The sequence below is a fragment of the Chelonia mydas genome, chromosome 24 (assembly GCF_015237465.2).
Source record: "Chelonia mydas isolate rCheMyd1 chromosome 24, rCheMyd1.pri.v2, whole genome shotgun sequence".
NCBI classification, from domain to species: domain Eukaryota; kingdom Metazoa; phylum Chordata; order Testudines; family Cheloniidae; genus Chelonia; species Chelonia mydas.
In genome coordinates, this window is record NC_051264.2 from 4760769 (window position 1) to 4785198 (window position 24430).

Below are 24430 nucleotides of genomic sequence, written 5' to 3' on the forward strand. Positions count from 1 at the left end.
TCTAACTTGCTGGCCCCGGGGGGTGAAAAATCACCCCCCTGAGTGCAGCAAGTCTGAGCGCTTTAAAGCCCTAGTGTAGGCAGGCAGCGCTTTGAAGTTTCCAGTGTAGTTACACCCCAAGTCTACATTACAGACTTCTGCTGGCATAGCTGTATCAGCCAGGGTGGGTGGAGGGGGGGATTTCTGACCGACAGAGCTGTGCTGGTAGAAGATGAAGTTCTAATGGCAACACTCTTCAGCTTGCTTCGCTCGTAGGAGAGCGGCTTTGCTATGCGGGTACAGAGCCCAGCTTTGCCAGTACAGCTGCATCCACTCTAGGAGCGCTTTGCCACTCTAGTAGACTGGTATTGCAATGCCGGTAAAGTGCTCCGGATGTAGACACAGCCTAAATGAGAATCGGGCTCCAGGATTTTATCAGCTGAACAAAGAGGTGGAAAGCTTCTTAGTTCAAAGCTTGCTCTTCAAAAGCAATGAGGCATATATTTGAAAGAAAAGAAAAGAAAAGAAAAGAAAAGAAAAGAAAAGAAAAGAAAAGAAAAGAAAAGAAAAGAAGCAAGATTTGGGAGGATTCCAGCTGCCCCCACTGCCCCCATGAAATCAAAGCCTCAGAGAGATGAGGGAGGCTGCCAGATCGCACCACAAGGATTGAAAAGTAGACATGACATGGCCAGAACAGCAGGGGGGAGATGATTTCTCTAGCAGCGCTTTGAAGAGGTTAAACCTTGCTGCTGCGTGAGGTCCCAGCACCATCATTCTGCCTGTGCAATGGATGCGCTGCTCCTTTCAAGGGTCCTTTGCATCCAGGCCGTCTCTAGCAGATAAATTGAATGACTAGAGGCTCTGTGTGCTCTGCGTGTGTTAATTTACGTCCGCCTGTAATGGCAATAATTACCCAGCCAGCCCATTCATTTGTCTAAATTTGCCCGGATGCAGAGGGAGTTGTCCACATGCAGCTTCTTCATCAAAAGTGACAAACGCACAGCTCTAATCACAGCTCTCTCCGCTCTTAGGAACATGGCGCATGTCTCGCTGATACTTTTGTGCTTGCGAATTCGCTGCTGGGGGGAAGGGAGCTGGATTGACAGCTGAGAGGTGGAGATCCTCCAACGCAGAACGATTCTCAGTTCTGGCTGTGTCAGTGCAAGTTCTGCACAAACACGGTCATCTTCACTGAGAAGTTAACTCGAGTTGTAACCCCAGGGTTGCCCCAACCCCGTCCACACACAAAACCCTATCACTCAAGTGCAGTGATGCGATTCACTCGAACTGTCTGGCCTGAGAGGGATGCACAGGCCAAAACCTGAGTGAGCGCAACTCATCGGCTGCTAACACGACCACTCTGTAGTGTGGACACAAGATAGCAGCACTGAATGCTTTCCCACAATTCCCCCTGTGCGTCCCTAAAGGACAGACAGGTTCTCCCACAATTCATTGGGAAAAAATTCACAGAGCAGCTCAGCTTCCTGCAGCACTAAGGACCCCAGGATGTGTCCCCAGAAGTCCTAGCACCACACGAGTGAGTGCAGTGCCAGTGTGGACACAGCAACTTGAGGGTTATTTCACAATGTGGCAGTCCTCACCCGAGCTCGCCTCACACAAGAGGAATCACTCAAGTGTAGATCACTCGAGCTAACTCTGCAGTGGAAAATGACTCAGAAAGGTCATCTATTAAAACGCAAGTGAGCACAACTCATCAGCTGCCAATACAGTCACTCTGTAATGTGGACACAGGCTAGCGCTCAAACACACCCATACGTCTGGCTTTTTTCAACACCCACAACTGGGTCTAGATTTTTAGAAGAGTCCAGCTTCAAAGCTGGCTGGGAAACGACTCTCCCCCACCATCCTGGTGAAAAATTTTGACAAAACATAACAAAAAGTCTCTTTTTGTTGAAAAATTTTCTGCCCTGAAAATTTTAGGGTTGTGACCGTTCCCCCCACCCCCCGGTTTTCAACGAAAACCCAAATATTTTCACGAAAAAAGAGTGCACAAATACGCGGCTTTTAAAAAAATCTGTTTCTTTTTTTGAAGAAAATCCAAATATTTTTGTCAACAATCATCTTTTTTTGTGTGGAAAATTTTGTTTTTGATTAAAACCCCCCTGGTTTTCGATGAGTTTTTCATTGGAAAAAATGCGACGAGCAGAATTGGTTGCATTTTTTTCACTGAAAAGCTGTCACTGAATCAAAAAACAAAAACCAAACAACCAGCTCTGCTCAGCATCCATCTAGGCACTGGAAGAAGAAGCCCACGAGCAGGGGGTGGGCCTAGATGACCTCCTGAGGTCCCGTCCAACCCTGATATTCTATGATTCTATGATTTGCAAGAGACTTCTGCACACAGCAGCTCCCACTGTGACACTGATGGCCAAACTTCCAGAAGAGCCCAGCACCCAACACTTATCCAATGTGCTACACCCTTGTGCAAACCCTGCCACTTTTTTAGGTGCCTAAAATGGGAGCCGAGCTCTTCGGAAAATCCAACCCCCATGGTGGAAGCTGACCTCTTGGAAATTTGTCCTGGAGCGCTTCCAAAATTCTAGCCCAACTACTGTGCCTCATTCCTAATTCGGCTGGATCCTCATGAGGGCAGAGATGGGAGCTCAGTGTCTATCGCCCATAAACTCCTTGGCCCTTGTGTTGAGAATGCACAGAAGGCAGCTATTTAATGTAATGGCTGATGTGTCTCAATGGCCACTTGCCCACTGGAAACTGGACTGAGACCCACCAAGCAGCAACCAAACGTGTCCAAGTGTTCGTCCTGGATTGGACGTTAGCAGCTGGCCTAGAGGTGAAAGGGTCTGCTAGTGATCTCCTACATCAATCCAGCCATCTCCCCCAGGCACCTATCCTGTGCACCTATAACTCAGTGCACAACACCTAATCGTATGAAAGACTCCTTGAGTGGGGCAAATCCATGCTCCTTTCATGAAATCTGCTCCAGCAAGCTTTCCTCCTCGTGTAAATACTCCCATTGAGATCAAGGCGATTACACAGAGGAGCAGGGATTGTGTGGGGGTAGGGATCCTGGTTTCTGTCATCCCCTCGATCCTATTTGCAATTTAGAGCTTTATCTCAAGGTCAAGATACCCTGCTCCACGGTCTCCTTCCATCCAGAACCAAGAGCCCCTCAGTCGTGCATTGCTCGTGGCAGAAAAACCACGCAGTAGACTAGGGTACAGCTCATGTTAAGAGGCACCGTCCATAGCTCAGTCGTGATAGTGGCAGTGCCATGAGGCAACAACTGATGCCCACTCTCCTCTGGGGCAATCCCACATTTCCCTTCACTTGCCTTTCATTTGCAAGGGCAAAATACATCAAGTCATGGTGTTTAAAGGTCAGAAGGGACAACCGGATCATCGAGTCTGAACGGCTTGCAGCACAGGCCATGAAACACCGCCCAGCACCCACACACCAAACCCAACAACCGAAGTATCGCAGCCCACAGGAGACTGGACTTGAATGAGCCACAGGCAGAGAACAGGAGGGACCGAGGCGCACCAGGGCCCGAGGCCCCGACTGAGATAGACCCAGATAATCCTGCATCCACACACTGCAGAGGAAGGTTAAAAAACCCAACAGCTCTGCCAATCTGACCTGGGGGAAAATTCCCTTCCCACCCCACAGATGGCGAACAGTTAGACCCTGAGCATGGGAGCAAGAACCAGCCAACTAAGCACTGGAGAGAGAGAATTCCTCCCCCTCCAATGTCCCATCCACAGCTGTGGCCACCCCTCGTGGTTTGGAGAAAGAAGGTAAAGAAATACCCCCTGAACACATGGGAAGGGCTGGTAAATACAAACGTTTGCAGTGTCTACATTACTATTTTCCAATGGGGTTGGTTAACTCGAGTTAATTGGCACATAATTAGCTGGACGACATACTGCCCCTCCTTATCATTCACGACCCATGAGTCAGACCCAAGAAATCATGAGTTTGGCTTCAAAAATCATGAGATTTATAAAAGATAATAAATTTGGGCTTCTTTTTATTTGCAATCTGGTTTTGAGCCTTTAGGGTTCACTCACGCCACATTTTCCAGCTTTTCTCCACAGGAAGGGCTAGAAAATTACTTAAAAAAAAAAAAAAAGCTTACATTTCCACGTCATCCCATGACTCCAGCAGCTGGTGCTTTAAGAGAAACACCACACAGTGCGAGACAACGGTACAACTGCGAGAGCTGGCAACACTGGAGTTACAGAAGCACCAGCCCCGAGCATTCCAAAATCGTAAGTCGGGTCTAAGGAACCATGAGACTGGCTTTAAAATCAAGAGATTTTAAAGAAATAAATAAAGTTGGGATCCTTTCACTCGCCTTCTCATTTCTGAATCTTTAGTGGCCACATTTCCCAGGTTTGCTCTGCAATCTCCAGGGCTAGACACGTCCTCCTTTTTTTAAACAAAAGTTAAGATTCCCCCACCATCACACGCCTTCAGGAGCTGGGACTTTTAAGGGAGACACCAAACACGGCGAGGCTCGCCATTCTAGCGAATCTGCAGCGACTCCGGATTTGGTGACCCTGGAGTTACAAACAGGGCCTCCGACTCTAGCCTCGTTGAGGATGGGGAGAAGGGAAGGCCAGGTCTCACCTCGATTATGTCTGCATTGGTCCGGCTCTCGTGTGGCTCGTTGTACTCGGTGTATTTGAGCAGCACCTTGTCCATGTCCGTGCTGGCGTACTGGAACAGCTTGTTTGAGTGGTTGAAGATGATCAGGGCGATCTCACAGTCGCACAGGACGCTCAGCTCGTAGGCTTTCTTCATCAAACCGAACTTCCGCTTGGTGAAGGTCACCTGCAGGGAGAAGGCAAGAGATTCATAGACTCATAGATAGATCCTGCAGCCTGACCTGCTGCCTCACAAAGGCCGCCGAGCTCCATCCAGTTTCCCCCGGACTGAGCCCAGTGACTTGTGTTTGACTAATGCGTCTTGTCCAGAAAGGCATCCAATCTGGATCTGAAGGGGGGTGGAAAGACTTTGGATCCATGTGGTTTATGTGGGTAATGGATCTCCTGACTGGGCCAGCCATGCTGCTAGCATTGACACAAAGGGGAACAAAGGTTGCATATCACACACAATGGGTAGGCTACCGAGCGAGGCGTTACGGGAGATTTAAAGGGATATGCAGCCAGAGTGGTGGGAGCAGAAGACTGGGAAGGAGTTGGAACCATTTTGGTCATTAACCATGAGAAAGAGAGAGGGGGAAAGGGGAGAGAGAGCGTGCAAGAGACAAAGATAAAAGGGAGGTACAGAGAAGGAGGAGCGAGCAAGAGAGGCATAGAGAAAGGGGAATGGAGTGAGACAGAGAAGGACAGCAAATCACAGGGCAAGGACCTGCCCTCTTTATGCCTCAGTTTCCCTAACTGGACAATGGGTAGGATAATACTGAGCCTCCCCCTCCTCCTCTAGGCCCTTGCAGGACCTAACCGATTCATATCTGCCAAGCGCTTCAGGATCCTCCCAAGGCGGATGCTACCGAAGTGCAAGGATGATTATCGCGGTTGGAAGTTACATATTGCAGAATCAAGGGAAAATACATTTTAGCAAAATCCCCAACAGAGCCACCATCTGTCTGGCTTTTAAGGCTGATTTTTGAGCAGGAGAGATCTCTTTGGCATGGGCTGCTGTAGCTCAAAGCGCACGCTTCACTGGAAGCTGCGGAGCTAAAGCCAAGGGGGCTGATTCGCAGTTCTGCTCAGGCCCCTTTACCCGACTCTGGCAGGCCTAAGGCCAGATTAGGTAAATGGGCCTCGGAGTCATTGAGAATCAGGCCCCGAGGCTTCAATGACAATAAGAACTGCAGACCCAATTCTCCACTGCCCTGCGCCTTGCCCACTCATTTAAACTAGTGCAAGTAGGTAAAGATCACCGGGGCACGCCTCATCACACCAGTATGACAAGGCCTTACAGTGGGTGTCATGGCCTCTTTTGTGTAATTATTTGCTCTTGTGCAAAGGGAGTGGGAAATGCTCCCAAACCCAAATGGTAGCGTTTTACATGCAATTCGCATGGGTGTAAACCACTGCACAAGGCACCGGACAAAGAGAATCAGGCCTGTAGGTTTCTGTGATCCCGTCTCAAAGGCATTGCAAATTCTGGGCCTGATTCTCTGTTGCCTTGAACCTCGCACTGTCAATCTATACCAGTGCAAAAGTGAGCAGGAAATGCTGCCCATTCTGATCCGGCAGCATTGCACACACACTTTGCATGACAGGTGTGTGAGTCCATGGAGAATCAAGCCCTCTCCCTTTGGCACCAAACTGGCACCTCTCGCTACTGCATGACACAGAGGTACCATCTAGAGCCCACTGCACATAACTCCCTGCCATTGTACTCTGCCTTCCCTTGACGGTCACTGCGGGTCTTCTGTGCTTCTGGCACACATATAGTGGGTTCTCTCACACAGCATCCCAGCTCCTCCAAGGCCACAGCCAATGCTGGCTCCTTCCCCCTTTGCTTCGTTAACCACTCACTGCTCCGGCCCTTATTAAATCCACCATTGCACCAGCCACCAATTCACATGCTAAGGTGCAAGGTGTCAGGAGTGCCCCAGTGCACCACTCTGTAGCCCTCATGCTGCAGCAAAGAGAAGGGGGTCAGTGTATTAATCTCAATGGGTGGAGAAATAGAGAGGAAGGCCGGCCATGGGGTTAAGGTATCGGTTTGGGTATCAGGTACAGGGGTTCCATTCCTGTCTCTGCCACAGACTCCCTAAAATAGCTACTTAATCTCATTGTACCTTAATTCCCCATTAGTAAAATGAGGACAAGGCTCCCTGTCTTCATCCTTTATTTGTATTAAACTAACACATGCATTCTATGATGCCTAAGGGATTTAGGAACACAAGTCCAAAATCTCCCCATGGCGCTGTACATACATGCTCAGAGTTCCCAAAGATCTTAGGGTCCAGGGAAAAAAAGGAAGAAGTGGGCAAGTGAGACACACAGCAGTGAAACCTTATGCTTTAGACAGGGTCTAACTAATAGGCTGTGTCTACACTACACACAAAGCCTGGGCTCTGACTCAGGTTTGAGCCCAAGCTCCACTTCCGTCCATTCACAGATCAGTCTGACTCAGGTCAGCAAGCACTTAGGACCTGCGTCTTAGGACCGTGCCTGTGGTGTGGGTCAGAGCCCAAGTCCTACTGGGACTCGGGTCCAATCCCTATCATTTTGCAGTGTGGATGCAGCTCAAGCCTGCGTCAGAAGGTCAGCATAGTGCAGTGTGTATGCATTAGCAGGGCTGAAGCTGGTCACTGTCAGAGCCAGGATCCTGGAGGAGGTGGACCTCAGATCCGATCCCGTCTGACAGTTCCTATGATTTGTCCTCCTGGTCATCCAGCGTCTTAATGGCAGAGCCAGGATGGAACCCAGGTCTTCTACCTGTACTGGCCTACCCACTGGGTCAGTTGCCTGCCTTGCCAGTTCAGGGTGGAAGCTCTAGGGCAAGGACTGTCTCTTCTTGTCTACGCTGAGAAATTAATTCAGATTAAGGTAGGGTGCGAGCTTAAAGCGGAATAGTTATTCCTGATTAACATCCTGCGTGGATACTCTTATTCTGGAATAAGAGGTCCCTTATTCCAAAATAGCTTAATCCACTTCCAAAATGGATTAAACTAATTCACTTTGGAAGTGGATTAAACTAATTTGGAATAAGGAACTCTGATTCCTGACTCGAGCCTCCACACAGGGAATTAAGCAGCCAAAGTTAATCAGGAATAGCTACTCCAGAATAACTCCCCTTACTATATGTTTGTACAGCACCTAGCGTCACGGTTCCCCAATCTCAGTCGCAGAGCTAAGTACTAGGATATTTCATATCAATAATAATAGCAGCTTGCCCCTTCTTTCCAAGGAGCATGGGAGGGCCAGTACGCACACCAGTCCCTTTCTTCCTGCCGGCACTGCTCTTTTCTCAGAGACATGCTGAACATTTGGATACTTTAAACACACCAGGGTTGTCTCCTCTGGTGTCCCAACACATCAGATACAGCCCTCAGCTGGTAGAGCCTTCACCACCGCTGCATCCCCACTGTCCTAATGACCTTGTCTGCACGTTTTTCCACATCGCCTGTCAGATCTGGAGGGTCACTGCACTTGTGACCGCTTCCCCCATCCTCCCCACCCGCCCTGCCTCTAAATTAGCTGTCATTAACAATGTCGACTAAAGAGGCGTCCTTTGCTGGACGGATTCTCTATTCCTTTTGCTGCTGACAAATGGGAGCGCTGCCTGCCCTTGTCTGCTGATAAGGCCACCTGATCCGTGGCAGGCTGCATCTTACTGCACTGTGCACTTCAGCAGAGGGCACGGCAAATGGAAACTGAAGAGCGTTCAGAGGATTGGCTTCTTATTGGATTGAAGAGCCTCGGTCAGGGAAGATTAAAGGGCTTGATTCTCCATTGCCCTGCAGCTTGTGCAGCCATTTGCACCAATGCAAAGCTGGGGTGTAAAACACCGCTGTGCTGTTGGGTTTATTTTGCACCCTCTTTGCACTGGTGCAAATGGCTGCTGGACAACCAAGAACCAGATCTGTCAAAGAGCAAACGACCTCCGGGCGCGCCTGCAACATCCTGCCATCAATCTCTCCTTCTGTCAGCCCCAGAGCTATGCTCACAACAGATCAGTCTCACATGCATGTAAACTCACTCCCAAATCCCAGATTTCACTGCCGGAGCCTACTCTGGTCTGAGCTAGCCCCAGTCTTTGCAGCTTCCTGCTGCTCTGTATAGGGGAATCAGCTAAAACCCTGCTCAGGTGCGTGCCTCCTTTGGGACTATGGTTGGCAGGCCTCCCCTGTTACAAGGCCATAAAGACTGTAGCATGCCTGACGGTCATTTTAACAACTGGGCCCCAATCCTGTTAAATCCTTTCTCCTACCAGTAGTCCAATGACTCACCCACAGGAGTAAGAAATACTCAAGAGAGAGCAAGGATTTGCAGGATTGGGCCTTTACCATTCAGACTGAAATAGGCCCAAGTCTCATTTACCCTAAGGTCTCTTTACATGGCCGTGGAGGCGTAAAGTGGTTTCAAAATGAGGGAAGTCCTTTCGTACTGCCAGACATTGGTGTAAAGGGGCCTTAAGTGCAAATGAGGATCACGCCCTAAGAATCACCCTCATGCAATTAGGGAGGGCAAAGAGGACCCAAGCAAACAATGCAGCCAATCAAAAACTAAGCAACGCCCCACAGACTTTGAATGCTTGCAAACAGCTGATGGAACAAGAACCGCGTTGCTGAAATGACCCAGCCCAAAATTTTGAACAGCAAATAACTCTCGACAAAATTGTCAGAGGAGAAATAAAACTTGAGGGAGAAAAAAACTGCTCTTGAATAATGTCCATCCATTAGGAAAAAAGCTGTAAGGTGTCCTTTGGAGGGAGGGACTGTCTCTCACTGTGGGTATGTGCAGTGCCTAGCGGAATGGAGCCCTGAGCTCAGCTGGGGCTTCTACCATAAAGTGACCCTGCATCAAGTTGGGGAAGCAGAGGAGACCACACCAGTGAGCTAATAAATCTCTTTTGTTGTGCGGCTCTAACATCAGGATATGTATGATGGCAGCTCCTAGAGCTGCGTGCTACACATGCACATGGAGAGAGACAGTCCTGGCCCTGATGAATTTATAATCTCATCCACATGGACACTTAGCTCACAGCAAGCTGGGGTGAAAATCTACCCCGCCGTAGCCTGCCGCACGCCGAGGTTACATCTGCACTGTGTTCTGGAGCCCACAGGAGCTCCACAGACTCGGGCTAGCGGGGCTGATGGCGGTGCTCTGAAAGCAGCCCTTTGAAGCTGTGGCTCAGGCTGGAGCCCAGGGAGCAGGGTGGTCCATTTAGGCCCCAGCTCAGGAAAGCATCCCTGGTTCAGATGGACTTCGGCACTTAAAGTTAGGCACCTGCTTCAACCCTTCCTTGAACTGGAGCCTTAGACTGTAGACTCGTGGGGGCAGGACCTGTCTCTCACTCTGATCCCCGGGCTTTGGCAGTGTTACCGGGGCCTTCGCCCTGGTCTGCGCTAGAAAATCAGAACAATCCACACCCCTGAGCAGCGTAGTGAAGCCGACCTAAGTCCCCGTGTAGACAGCGCTAGGGCAATGGAAGAATTCTACCGCCTCTCGGGCAGGCGGACTATCGACAGCGACGGGAAGACAGACCCCTCCTATCGGCGGAGTTAGCGTCTAGTCTGAGGCACTGCAGCTGGGCGGTGGTAGAGAATCGGTAACGAGAATTGGGCCCTGGCGTTTACATTGCGTTTCACAGCTTCCCACGCGGGACTTCGCGTCGGTGGCCGCCAGTTCCCCTGGCCTCCTCCCTCCCCTGTCTGGGGTGATTAAGTAGAAATGAGATTCGGCTCTAATCGTCTCAGCCCTTTTAAAGTGCAGGGATGGCACACCACGCAGCTGTTCTCCACCACGTGAGGCTGCTAACCCCTCGGAGACTGTGTCTTCTGGGCTAACTCGCTCTCCCTCTCTCTGACTCTGAGCCCTCACGGTCACGTTGCCAGGGTCTCCGAGAGCTCCGGCCTGCTCGATGGCAAATCAAATTACTTCAGGATCAGCACGGGTGTCATCGCCAGACTCCATCTCTCTCTCTGCTGCCCGCTGACAGATTGGGGGAGGGGGAAGGGGGCTTAGCTTTGCTGCATGATAAGGATATCTTGGCAGCTCGAAACTTGTGCTCCCAGGAGCTTAAGTGGGGAGCCCCTGGCCACTCTGGCTCTTGCAAGGAGAGGGAAATTAAAATGCCCCGTGTGGCCACATTTATAAGGGGCAGCTTCTCCCATTGAAAGGCATCTCATTCTGTCAAGTGGCAGAACAGTTTAGCATCTGAACAACTGAGTACAGGGCTCAGAAACCAGATAGGTGGGCACTGGGTAGATAGATAGATAGATAGATAGATAGATAGATAGATAGATAGATAGATAGATAGATAGATAGATAGATAGATAGATAGAGGGAGTGTATGGGGATAGATAGATCAGATCAGTGATATTCAACCTTTTTTCATTTGCAGACCCCTAAAAATTTTTGAATGGAGGTGCAGACCCCTTTGGAAATCTTGGACATAGTCTGCAGACCCCCAGGGATCTGTGGACCACAGGTTGAAAAACACTGGATTAGATAATGAGGTATGCGTGGGGATAGCTAGATAGCTAGAGGGGGTTTATGGGGATAGATAGATTAGACACACAGAGCTATACACATGAACTGAGAGAGAGAGATTGAAATAAATCTGATCCTCCCCTCTGCAAAGAAAAGGTTTCTTGAAGAGCTGGGCGAGTAACTCCCACAGCAGCTGGTACGTCTTCTCACGACTCCAGGCGGGGAGTCGGCTCCGCTCTTATTCCTGGAATCATTCCCCCCACGAGCAGCCACGTGACAGCCGTTATCCGTGAAAACGGCCACGAATCCCCAAAGCTGCCCCAAGGATGTTTTGTTCTCAAGTCCACCGAGTGAACCCCTCTCATCCACACTGAGGCCCCTTGACAGGGCTTGGGCAGCACGAAGGGGCCTTACAGCACAGGTAAATTTCATTTGGCGCCCAATTTCAAGGCCCTTCACGCTACCAGAGAAGCATAAAGGGGCCGAAAGGTATCTCTACACCTGGAGGTGGAATGCCCAGCTCGGGGAGACATACCCGCACCAGCTCTGATCAAGCTAGTACAGCTGCGACACCGCAACCAGCTAGCCACCCCAAGTATGGACTCGTTCAGCACACTACATACGTACTCCGGTGGCTAGCCCCATCTGCTACGTCTGCTCCCACACCTACAGTCTCTTCCTAGGTGCTGCTCAAAGTGCAGACATACCTTCTTAGTGCAACTGAGACTCTGATGCTGGGAATATAGGCGACTGATATTTGCTGACTCTTTTCACCTTCCGCTTAAAAAGATTCCTCTCCCCAGCTGGACGATGGAAACCACACCATGTGACTGAGAGGACCAGACGCACAGCACAAATAATAGATACCTTGCGAACAGCCCATGGGGTTGAAAATTAGTAAGTTGTTTGATAGGCACCGATGCACAAGAAATAGGTTCACAGAAACTGGATCTGTCCGTGAATGATTCAGCTACAGGTGATTAGGTGAAATTAATCCGAAAACTTATTTGTGTTACAACACTGTCTCTCAGGCTGCCTTCAGGGATTGAACCCAGAAAAGTGGATCTGAAAGCACAAGTTTCTAGTGCAGTGGTGGGCAACCTGCAGCCCGCGGGCTGCACGTGGGCCATCAGGGTAATCCACTGGTGGGCCGTGAGACAGTTTGTTTACATTGACCATCCCAGTGGCTGCAGTTCGCCGTTCCCGGCCAATGGGAGCTGCAGGAAGCGGTGTGAGCCACACGGTTCTGTTTGCCAGAAGCTGGGAATGGGCGACAGGGGATGGATCACTTGATGACTCCCTGTTCTGTTCATTCCCTCTGGGGCACCTGGCATTGGCCACTGTTGGAAGACAAGATACTGGGCTAGATGGACCCTTGGTCTGACCCAGTAGGGCCATTCTTATGTTTTTATACATGGACTAATCACTAGAGGGGGACAAAGAGCCAAATTTTGTTACCATGGGTTACACTTGCAATGAATAATGCGACCAGCTCTGGGGGACTATTTTAGAGGTTATTTGTATTCCAAATAAAACTTCATTACCTCTAAGTTTATCTGATCCCATTTCTCCAGCCTTCAAATAACAGTAAACACTGTGCCTTTGTGGGATAGAAAAAGTCAGAGATAGAGGTGGTCGGAAAAAAACAGGAAAATGATTTGGCAAAAAATTTGAAACTTGTTTCCATTTCATAGGCTTTAAGACAAACTCAGTTTTTTCATGAACTTTTCCCACAATACTTACTTTTTTTACTCAGATTGTTCTTCTACCAAACCCGCCATGTTTTTCAGGTATTCAGTACACAACAATTTTGAAAATGATTTTTGTAAAAACGCCAGGAAAATATATCATGGAAAGTTTTGTGGAAGTGAGGGGGAAAAAATGATACTGTTGATGAAAAATTTGTTTTTGAATAAAAAAGGCCATTATTTGACCCCCAAAAAGTTCACTCAAAAAATGATGACGAGCTTTACTTAGAGGTTTCCATTTTGGGAATCCACAAAACATCGTGCCAGATTCATTCCCAGTCTAATTGTTTCGCCTTTGACAGAGTCACACCAAGCATGAACTTGGAATGGCTGAGGACCTGCAACGGCACGTGGACAGACGACAACTGCACTAAGTAGGTACATAATGCTACCAAGTCCGGATCCTTCACTCAGCTCCGCTGATGGGGGTAGCATTTCACACACTTCAACCAGGTGTCAATGGCCACATAAGACACACATCCCAAGGAAGAGTCAGGAGCTATAATGATTTGATACAGTGTCATGTGTCAGTCAACAGCCGATACACACTGTGCCGTGACGTTTCAGTGCGCGGTGATGGGGGTCACGGCTGGAATTTGTCTCGTTGGACCAACACAATGCTGGCAACGCTATTCAGAGTGACCAATAAGAGGGATCTCTGGGACAGATGGGGCAGGGAGGCGGCTCTTGGCCATGCCGGGAGGTCTGAAGCTGGAAAAGGGGGAGAGCAAAGAAAGCAAGGCCTGGCTGCTCTCAACCCTCTGAGAGAGGAAGGATGGGCCAGTGGTTAGGGTTTGGAAGACTTGAGTTAAATTCCCTGCTCTGCAAACAATGTCAGGCCACTTACCCAAGATTAACAACCCAGTCTCTGGCAGTGTCAGAAATAGGACCCAGGAGTGCAGGATCCCCAATTTAATGACTAGGTTATACTTCCTCTCCAGAAGTAGGAACTGAAGCCTGGGGAGTCCTGCCGGCCAATCCCTGCTGCTTTATCCACTAAACCCACCCCTCCTTCCACACCCAGGGATAGAACCCCGGAGTCTCAACTTCCAGTGCTTAGTTCTAGCCACTAGCAAAGCCCCTGACATATAAAACCATCAATTACCATTATCCTGCCATTCAAGTCTACCAACATTATTGTGAAAAGGAAAAGAAACCCAAAACCTTTCAACTATAGATAAGCAGACAGGCTGGGATTTACATGGGCCTGACCCTCATCTAGAAGAATTAACCTTATAAGACTAAGAGGGTAATTAAATCTCATGTTTCAGGGCATAAGCTGATCGCCATAGGGGTCAGGAAGGAATTACTTCCACACACAGTACTGTGCTATCAGAGGATTTTTGCCCTCCCCTGACGCATCAGGCACTGGTCTTTGCCAGACCCGCCTTGACGGACTAGTGGGCTGATGTGTTAGGGCAAATCTTATCCTATCCTCTAATGTCATTAGCGACTATTACTGGCTCTCCTCTCTTGTGTTTGGCTTCTGCACTAGGGCCTTGATTCTGGTCTCACTGATCAATGGTAACTCCATTCATTTCAGGGGAGTCATCCTGATTTCCTGGCTCAGCAGGCAGGAGCAGAAACATGCCCCTGGACTCTCAGGAGAGCTCGGCGCAGCATGCTGGCCCTGAGGTTGCAAAGGCGCAGATACGGTCGGGCAAGATCCCTGCAAGACAGACACAGCACAAGAGAGGAAGATTGGTCTTGTAACTAAGGCAGCAGACTAGCTCTCAGGAGACCTCTGTTCGGTTTTAACTCGGCCACAGACATGCTGGGCTTTGGATCAGGGCCCCAGTGTCCTGGAGTTCCTTACACGGCAGAGGCCAATGATTATTTATGAATTAAATTTGCACAGGGAGCGGAATCACTGGTTACTCCCCAGAGAACATCCCCACAGGAAGGATGGTCTTGTGGCCAAGGCTCTGGAGCTGGATTCAGGGGAGCTGGGTTTAATTTATGGCTCTGGCCCAGACTCCCTTGTGTGACCTGTGATGAGTCACTTAATCTCTACAGGCCTCAGGTCCCCCATCTGTAAAATATTTCCTTGATCTGCCTTTTCTGCTCAGATCATAAGCTTGAGGGGAGGGATAGCTCAGTGGTTTGAGCATTGGCCTCCTAAACCCAGGGTTGTGAGTTCAAGCCTTGAGGGGGCCATTTAGGGAATCTGGGGCAAAAATTGGGGATTGGTCCTGCTTTGAGCAGAGGGTTAGACTAGATGATCTCCTGAGGTCCCTTCCAAGATTCTAGGATTCTGCAGAGCAGTGTCCATGCCTTACTCCCTGTCAGGGCTGGCTCTAGGTTTTTTGCCACCCCAAGCTCTGAGAACACAACTGCCCAAGCCCCTGGAATTGGGCCGCCCCAAGCCCATGCTTGCTTTGTTGGTGCCTAGAGCTGGTCCTGCTCCCTGTGCATGCAGCACCCTAGCAAAATGGAGTCTGGTCTAGTTTATGTCCTTTATGTGCTACTGTAATACCTATAATAATGACGGATCAGCCATCTTTGAGAAAAGGGTGAGTGCCTGGGAACCCTTTTAGACTGTACCTTCTTTGGGGCATTTGTAATGTGTTTGTACAGCTGCTATCACGATGGGACCTGGACTCAAGGTGCTACAGCCATAGAAATGTTAAACAACGACAATCCAAGAACCTGGCAAATTGCAAGTTCTCAGGGAGGTTAGGTTCTGCTGGGAGCTAGTAGCGCTGGTATGCAAGCAAGCATGTACATAGCAAAGAGCACACATCACACACACACACACAGGCATGTGCAGAGACATCCCACATGCAAAGCAGCTTTAACTGGAAGACCTAGATTTCCAGAGGCAGAGCCATGGCATGAAAGCACATGCATAATTCAGCAGCATCAGATTCCTTAACTACCGGTTAGCAACATGAGAGAGGAGAGATTCTCCCCTCTCTGAACCTCAGGAAAGCTTTCTGTGGAGATGGGGATGGAAAATTTACCAGCTGAGCTGCACAACGCATGGGCTAAGGATGCAGGGCAGACCTGAGCTTTGGATTGAAGCCAGTTTTCCCCACCCCACCCCAGAGAGAATCGAACATTTGGAGTCAGTCCCGCGCAACTAGTTCGGCCAGTTCCATAGTCATGCTATGTCCAAAACACATCCCTGTGGACAGTTTAGATCAGTGGTGGGCAACCTGCGGCCCACCAGGGTAATCTGCTGGCAGGCCGCCAGACAGTTTGTTTACATTTGCATGGCAGCCCGCAGCTCCCATTTGCATGGCGACTGGTTTAGATCCTTGAACTGAAACAATAGAGGGGAGAGAAATGATGGAAGAAAGGTGGGACCTTTGTTAGCGCCTAGAGACTGCAAGTGAAATCAGGGCCCCTTTCTGCGAGGCGGTACATACACATAGTGAGAGAAAGCCCCTCCCCTGAAAATCTTACAATCGAAACAGACAAGGGCAGGAAAAGGTAGGATTATTATCTCTGTTTTTCTGATGAGGAACTGAGGCCTGAAGACATTAAGTAACATGACCACAGTCACACAGGAAGACTGTAGCAAGGCCAACAGCAGGCTGCAAGTCCCAGGACCATGCCTAAGGGATAAGGTGTCTGACTTTGGGTCAGAGGGCTGTGTGCTTGCCTCTGATCATGGGTTCAGCTGGCCAGGTCTCAGCTATGAACGCAGCGGATTCTCCATCACACAAAGCCTTGAAATTGGGACTGGATTTCTTTCTAAAGTTACACTGTAGTGCTGCCGGAAGATAAAGGGCTTGATTTGGGCTGAGTTTCTAAGGCCTGGACTATGCAGGAGGTCAGACGACAGGATCATAATGACCCTACATGGCCTCAAAGTCCATGAGTCTTCAGAGTGTCAGATCGGCACCCAATCCACTGGGCCACACAACCTGGGTCTGTGAGGGGCTCTGGTACTAAGGCCAATGGGACTATAGAAATACCTAAATAGAACACGGGCCACATCCTGTGCTGATTTACATCAGTGTAGAGCCCGTGACCTGAACAGAGCTGAGCCCGTCTACACGAGATGGGGATCAGGCCCACTGTCTTCCAGAGCCTTGCTTTTTTCTTCCAAAAGCGACTTCTTTCCTCTCATCCTTGCTGGGCAAGGGAAGGAGAGGGGGAAATAATTGATTCCGAAGCCAGCTCAGATGACCAATTAAACAGCTCTGCTGCTTCGTTAACTTCCTGGCTCTGAGAGGGTTTTGCTGGGTTTGGTTTAAAAGCCAACCGATACCTTCCTTGATCATGCAAAGAGCGTGGTTCAAAGCGGGGGGGTGGGTGTGTGTGTGTGGGGGGGTCTTTATGGAATCCGAGTGGTGTCAGATAAGAAGCATCCCCATTAGAAATGTTTGTGATTACAGTGAGAGGGTAGAGGGAGAACAAGACGAAAAAAAAAAAAGAGAGAGAGAGAGCTGCAGGAAAGATAAAGGCGCCCCTTGACTCGCCCCCAGGCAACCGTTCCAGCCAGATGTTCTCAAGCCGTCAATTGTCTCTCTCTTTGTATCAGACCACTTTGTGTTTTTATTATAGGTAACATGTACATGCTGTACTCTCTCTCTTTTTCTTTTTCCATTAGCCCCTTTATAGTAGCTATAAATCCCACTGCCAGATTCCCTTTTTTTTTTTTTTTTTTTTCTTTTTTATCCTCACGCTGGCTCCCAAGCTGCCTGCCTCTCTCCTGCTGGTGGTGCTGTGGCAAAGCAGGAAGAAAGGTGGAGGACAGAGGTACTACGGGGAGCGAGGCGTAACCTGGTGGACTGGGACCAGAGCGGAGACTCTGGAAACCCGGGTACTAGCACCAGCACTGACTTCTTGGGTAAGTCACTTTCTCTCTGGGTCTCATTTCCCCCCGCTTTCTCTATTTAGACTGGGATCTCTTTGCGGAATGTACAGCGCCTAGCTCACTGGGGCCATGATCTCAGTTGCTTTTATATTACCAAACGCCTAGGAGCATGGACCCAGCCCCTACGGTGCTTGACGCTGTACAGATACAGAACAGACAGTTCCTGACCAACCTAAGTGTACATCTACCTTTGAGCTGGGAGGGGTGTTTCCCCCCGCTGCTTGAGCTAGCACCTAAAAATAGCAGTGTGTCCCTCGCAGCACGGGTAGTAGCTTGGGGTAGCCGTCCAAGTATGTACCCGCCGCCGACACATTTTTAGGCACTAGCTCGAGCCAGTACATCTGGAATCTCACCTCCAATGTAGACATACCCTAAGAACAAGACAACAGATGGATACTGAAGATGGGGGAATACAAGGAGACAATGACATGGTATTGGTCAGCATGACAGCCGGTGGTCGGGCATCCAGTGCATACAGCCAAAAGTGATTCTTAGTCACCCGGGGGACATCCGCAGCGCTGTCAATTTCAGCGCGGGGTGTTGTGCTCAGCACCCCTGGAAATCCAAGCTTAAAAATCGTGAGCTATAAAGAAAAAAAAAGGCACTTTCTCTAGGCTTTCTGGTTTCTGAGCCTTTTGGATCACACTTGGGTCATGTTCCCAAGCTGTTCTCTGCAATCGTGAGAGTTAGAAATGTACTTTTTTAAAAAAAAAGAAAGCAAGGTAATGTTCTCGCCTAATCACCTGATTCCAGGAGCTGGAGCTTTGAAAAAAGCACCAGGTATTGTGAGACTCGCAATAAAATTGCAAGCGTTGGCAACCCTGAGTAGTAGCTCCTTGGGAACCAGACTGTCACAGCTGTCTTCTATTCCCCACCCAACCTTCACAAGCTCAGCCGAGAAAAGCACTTCACTAAGGTGACAGGCAGGCAGGCGGGAGAAACTGAGTCCGAGAGCCGATATTCCCCTCCTCATTCATTTTTACAGCTTCTCCTCATAGTTATTTATTTATTCGATGATAGCAAAGAGGGAGTCCCTGATTGAGGTTCTGTGGTGTTAGGTGCTGTACAAACACAGAAGCTCCCTGCCCCGAAGAGCCTACAATCTATGTATAAGATGACGGACCAGGGATGGACAATCCCCATTTTACTGCTGGGGAAACTGAGGCACAGAAAGGGGCAATGACTTGCCCAAGTTCACCCAGGAGGACAGCCGAGAATAGAACCCAGGTCTCATAAACCCCAGGCCATTGCGCTGGGCAGTAGGCCATCTCACCCTGGTGTTCCTTTGTCACTAAATGAAATGGGGCAATTGAGTATTAGAGTCGAGTACAATAACTTTACTGATTGGGAAATTTGAGGCACGGAAGGATTAACTGTCTTGCCCATGGTGAGTCAGTGCACAAAGCCGGGAACCGAACCCAAATCTTCCACATCCTACTCGAGCGCTTTAATCTCAAGACCTTCCTCCAGTCCCAACCATCTTCTCACCAAAGCCTGGCTAAAGGAACTCACATGGCATATAGCAGCTCAACCCCCCCACCCGCGCCCGGCCCTCAACCTACAGCTCACTTGGACCCTGGGCTTTGGCAGCGAATTCACTCTTTCCTTTCCTAAAAGGTAATAAAACAGGGCTAGAAGAGGCTTTCGGACTCCAGGATTACTAAATATTTTCCATTCATTTTAACTTTGAACAGAGCTCCAATAACCAGCTTTATATATGTTCTAACCTTCCGCCCATGTACGGCATTCAGCAATGCGCTGGCATGCCAGATAGCTGTGCTGCCCCAATAAAAAAAGCTCCAGCTCCTTTAATAATCACTAATGCACCATTTCCTGCTCGTTATGGAAATAAACACTGCCCTGAGCAAGTGGGATACTTTCAAAAATATTCCACCACCGCCCCCCGCCCCCCTGCACCTTTGCCCACCCAAGTGAAACTTTAATGAAGAAAACCTGCAATTTTCTATTGTTTCACCGTGGAACAATAAAGCTCCTGGAAGGAACTCGCTGCAGTGCTAATGGCTTTTCTTTTAGCAGCAAAAGCCCTGCGCTGGGTTAGGAACAATGCGGAATCTCCCATCGAGTTTGACGGAGAAGCTACAGTGACCGATTGTGGGCCCAGAGATGAGACCGAAGACCAATTTCGGGCTGCAGCCCCATCCAGAAGGGCTGCAGGTGAAGGCAATTGGAGGTGAACGTGCACGGCACGCTGCTTGCACCTTTACGCCTCGCGTGTCTCTCCAATCGGCGAGTTCTTGGAATCTTTCAGTCCGAGGGGGTGCTACTGCGGCACCGTCCGACCTTGTCCCAGGCTAAGAGCACCCAGGTGTTGAGGTCCACATTGCAAGACTGGAGGCTGGCTTTGAAAGGAAGGCAAAGTGGTCCTCAGAAGAAGGACCTTTCTCATTGCAGGAGACACGGGGGTTCAGTTCCTGGTTCTGCTATAGCTGTCCCATGCGACCTTGGGAAGTCACTTGAAGCTAGGCTTCTTCAAGTTCTCAGCACTGCTGGGGTCCTATTTTCCAAAAAGCCTATCTCTGTTCTAAGCTATAGAGGTCCTTATCCCATGTGTACCACCGTAGCCTCGAAGCACCTTCCAGTCGTGCGTTACGTGACACAATTAACAGAGGCCATTCAGGCACTGAAAGCAGAGCCAGATTTTCAATAGTGCTCAGTCGCTCTAGTTGCGTGTCGGGAGCTGGGGATCTTTGGAAAATCTGGCCCCGGCAGCCTAGATCTCAACTCCGCCCCGTTCTAGCCACTAAGCTAAACTTCCTCCCAGAACTGGAGACAGGCCCCAAAATTCTGACTGCCCGTCCCCCGAGCTCTAACCATTAGACAACCTGGGAGCAGAGCCCAGGATTTCTAACGCTCATTCCCCAGCCCTGACCACTAGACCGCACAGCCTCTCAGAATGGGAAATAGAACCCAGGAGTCCTGCTTCCCACTCCCCAGCCCTGACCACCTGACCAAACTTTCTCCAAAACCAGAAAATGGAACCCAGGAGTCCTGACTCCCTGCCCCCAGCTCTAAGGTAAGCTGGGGGCAGGGAGTCAGGACTCCTGGGTTCCATTTTCTGGTTTTGGAGAAAGTTTGGTCAGGTGGTCAGGGCTGGGGAGTGGGAAGCAGGACTCCTGGGTTCTATTTCCCATTCTCACCTCACCGAGCTTTTATCACGCAGAATATGCACACCAGGGCTTTTATTTATTTGTTTTAATGTGCTTCAGAGGCATTTCTTTTAAACAAAACATCACCCCACGGATTGCCACCAAGGTAACAAACCCACTGGAATCCATAAGGTAAGAACTACTCAATAGGGCATCTTTCATGGTGGGTTAATTTTAAGACCTCACAATTTTGAGGGTGTTCCCTGAAGATTAGGAGAATTCTGCTGCAGCAGTAACCCACAACTTCCCCATAGCAGCCGACTTGAAGAATCTCCAATGCTAGCTACAGAACTGCTGGCAAGTACAGCCATCAACATGGCATGTTGCAGATGGGGGTACGTTTTGCTCGTTATAAATAAGAGCTGCTCCTCTTATTTGAGAGACAGAAAGAAAGGCCTGGCTGATTATCTGATCCCCATTATCTGATCCATCCTCCTGCTAGTGCAGACTCATCCCCTGTGAGATTGTTTCTCCTCCTCCATGTAATCTCGACCATGCCGTCCACGCTCAGGGAAAATGACAATCCCCCGCCCATCAGTTTGAGTGGAGACAGTTGCAGTCTTTTGATGTTGCAGCAAGATTGATGGATTATGGGCTGATCATTATCGAACCGGACACCCTCACCCCCAATCTGTGCTCAATCCACAGGGGATATACAGTGTTACAGCTCCAAATCACGGACCTTTGGCTCTTCAGATCAGGCTGCAGCAGCCGAAGCTTTGAGGTTGAGAGGTCCGCAGCTCAGTCCCCTGTGCTCTGGTCAAGATGTCAGCTGGCCCATAGCAAGCCAAGCCCAGGGTCACCCTAAAACTCAGGCAGAGCCAAAGGTGTCACACGCTCATGCCCAAAATCTTGCAGCTGAGAGGGGATAGACTGATACTCCAGATGCACACCATGGGCCCGATCCTGAAAAGTGCTGATGGGGCCAGCCGGAGGGTGGGGGCAAAAAGGGACAGTTTCCCCCTCACCCCCACCCCGCAGTTTGCGCTGCCCTCCAAACTGAGTGCCGTCGCAACCTGGCGTTCAGGGTCGCAGCAAAGCTCAGGTTTGGCCCCGTGGCCCCTCCATCATGATGGTGCAGCCTCCAAGCTAAACCCAACTGGGCCAGGTCACAACCCCCTGAGGATGGGGGGAAAGGGGGCATTTTCCATCTGGAATAAAATGTTTCAATGGAAAAGCTTTGCTGAGCTCTAAGAGGAGAACTCCAGATGCAGCCTCTAGCCCCTGATTTCACATTAATGAACTGCTATTTAGTAATGCCACTGCTCTGCACCGAGCTGGGGACTGTACCTCTAAAACTCCCCAGGTGCAAACCAGGCTGGCTTACCTCCTTGGAGCTCTTTTGATCAAACCACTCTATAAAGGTGGGCACGTGTCACTGGCCCACCTTTGCCAAAGCGACTAGTGATTCTGGTTGCCCTGACTTGAGACACTTTAAAGGAAGATTTTTAGGGAGCAGATGCTCTGCACGGTCTGAAAAATCAGCCTCTTTAAGGCGTCTCAGCTTGGGCAGTCAAAATCGCTCATCACTTTGGAAAATGTAGGCCGTTATCCTCACGTTACAGATAGGGAAACTGAGGCACAAATAAATGAGAGTTTGGTCTTTGAGCATCAATTGGGGTGGGGGGAGGGGCAGAATCAGCCCTACAAAAGGTATCAAATCAGGAATTACCGACCTGTCGATTTCGCTCATCCGTGATCCGCTGTATCTGGATCTTTTTCCTCCCCATCTTCTCCGGAAATCCTCACCGTACGGGGACGACTTTCTTGTTCGGGGGAAGGGGAAAAATAACCCTGTTTTAAAACGTTTTCATGAAAGAATTTTTTTGTTATGTAAAAGCTTTTAAAACCAAAACCAAAAAAACAAACAAAAATCCAGGTTGCTTTTTTCTCAGTTCATGTTATGCTGCCGTCTGGTTAATTCCAGGTGCTTTGGGCCTCCAGAGGCTGCTTGGAAACCTAGTGAAGAGACAAAAAAAAAAAAAAAGGAATTAAAACATTTTTCAAGCAAAGCCTTCTAATTATTATTATTTGTATTACTGTAGCCCCTAGGAGTTCAGTCATGAACCAGGACCCCATTGTGCTAGGGGTGGTACAAACAGAACAAAAAGACAGTCCCTGAGCCAAAGTATGGTAGCACCTAGAGGCCCCAGTAGGTATCCAGATGTCATTGTCCTAGGTGCTGCATAGACGCATAGTGAGACACCATCCCAGCCCCCAGGAGCTTGCAATCAAAATAAATTCACCAGCAAAATGACCACCAAAAAAAAAGGACTCCAAGCAAAATTCCTAGCCTCAGGACAAACACAACTGCATTAAGATTATTTACATCGACTCTGGTAACAGAGAGCAGCTAATCTCTCTCTCTCTCTCTCTCTCTCTCTCTCTGTTTATACCATGCCCATCACCACTGTGTCTGAGTTCATGTCTACACGACAGACACTGCTAGGCTACCGTAGCACCCTACTGCAGATGCTTCCTACATCAACGGAAGGCGGATTTCCCTTCCCGTAGTTAGCCCACCTCTCCGAGAGGCAATTGCTAGGTCAATGGAAGAATTTTTCTATCAGCCTTGTTGCACCTGGGGAGTTGGCGGGGTACGGACACTCAGCTTAACTACACTGCTCAGGGAGGTGGAAGGTCAATCTAGGCCTTGCCTAAATACTGCTTTAACTCTACGGTCCTATACTGCGTGTAGATGCAGCGATTCTGGTAGAAAGGTGCTGATGCTGATGTAGTCATGGCCATACAGGAAGGGGACTAGGCTATATTGGTGCAAGGCTCCTTTATACCAGTGTGAGTGAGTCTGTGCTCGCGCCGGTACTGATATTACTATATCAGTTTTAAAAAAAAAATCACCCCTCGAACCCACAGTTATACCAGGACCAAACCCGTGTCTAGAGCAGGTTCCAGACTGCCTAACTTAACCCAATCTGTTTGTCCAACCAAGGTATTTCTTATATCATTGTCTAAAAATCTAGGCAACGTGCCGACAAATGAAGACTCGGCATAAATTCACCTGCAGTGGTTCCTTGCATTTTAATTATTTATTGCGTGCAAGGCCTAGGGGTCGGGACTGAGCCAGGGGCCTCACTGAGCCAGGTGCTGTACATACACATAGGGTTGACAACTTTCTAATTTCTGAAAACAGGACCCTCCTGCCCCGCCCCTCCCCCCGAGGCCCCGCCCCCTTCTCCACTTCTTACCTTGAGGCCCCGCCCCCCCTGCTGGCTCCTATCCCCTCTCCCCCCATCACTCACTGCTCTCCCCCTCCCCCAGCTCGATTCTTTCCACTTCCCACTCCCCACCCCAGCTGGGCTCCCTCTGCTCCGGGGCTGGGATGGGAGCTGCAGCCTGACTCAGAGCCTGCCTGCCCACAAGATGCAGGTAGTAGGCACCCCTGGCTGAGCTGGGGCTGGTGAGGGTTAATGACCCTGCATTTCCCCCACCTCTGCCTGTGTTAACTGGACTTTGTGTGTCCAGTCAGTAGATCTGACTGGACACTGCCAGGTCCCCTTTTTGACCGGACTTTCCAGTGGAAAACCGGACACCTGGCAACCCTACATACACAGAGTGAGCCACAAT

At 49.5% G+C, this 24430-nt stretch overlaps 1 protein-coding gene across 15 annotated transcripts in view; it reads right to left on the reverse strand.

The window, feature by feature from the left end:
- MEF2D (myocyte enhancer factor 2D) overlaps positions 1 to 24430 on the reverse strand; it is a 176915-nt gene that overhangs the window by 55565 nt on the left and 96920 nt on the right. For all 15 annotated transcript variants that reach the window (XM_037883489.2, XM_037883482.2, XM_037883487.2 and 12 more), the window contains 2 exons: positions 22522 to 22804; positions 4591 to 4794 (listed from right to left, as the gene is read on the reverse strand). In XM_037883489.2, the coding sequence (XP_037739417.1) occupies positions 4591 to 4794; positions 22522 to 22575 (258 nt within the window). In that variant the 5' untranslated portion in view covers positions 22576 to 22804. The remainder of the gene's footprint in view (positions 1 to 4590; positions 4795 to 22521; positions 22805 to 24430) is intronic.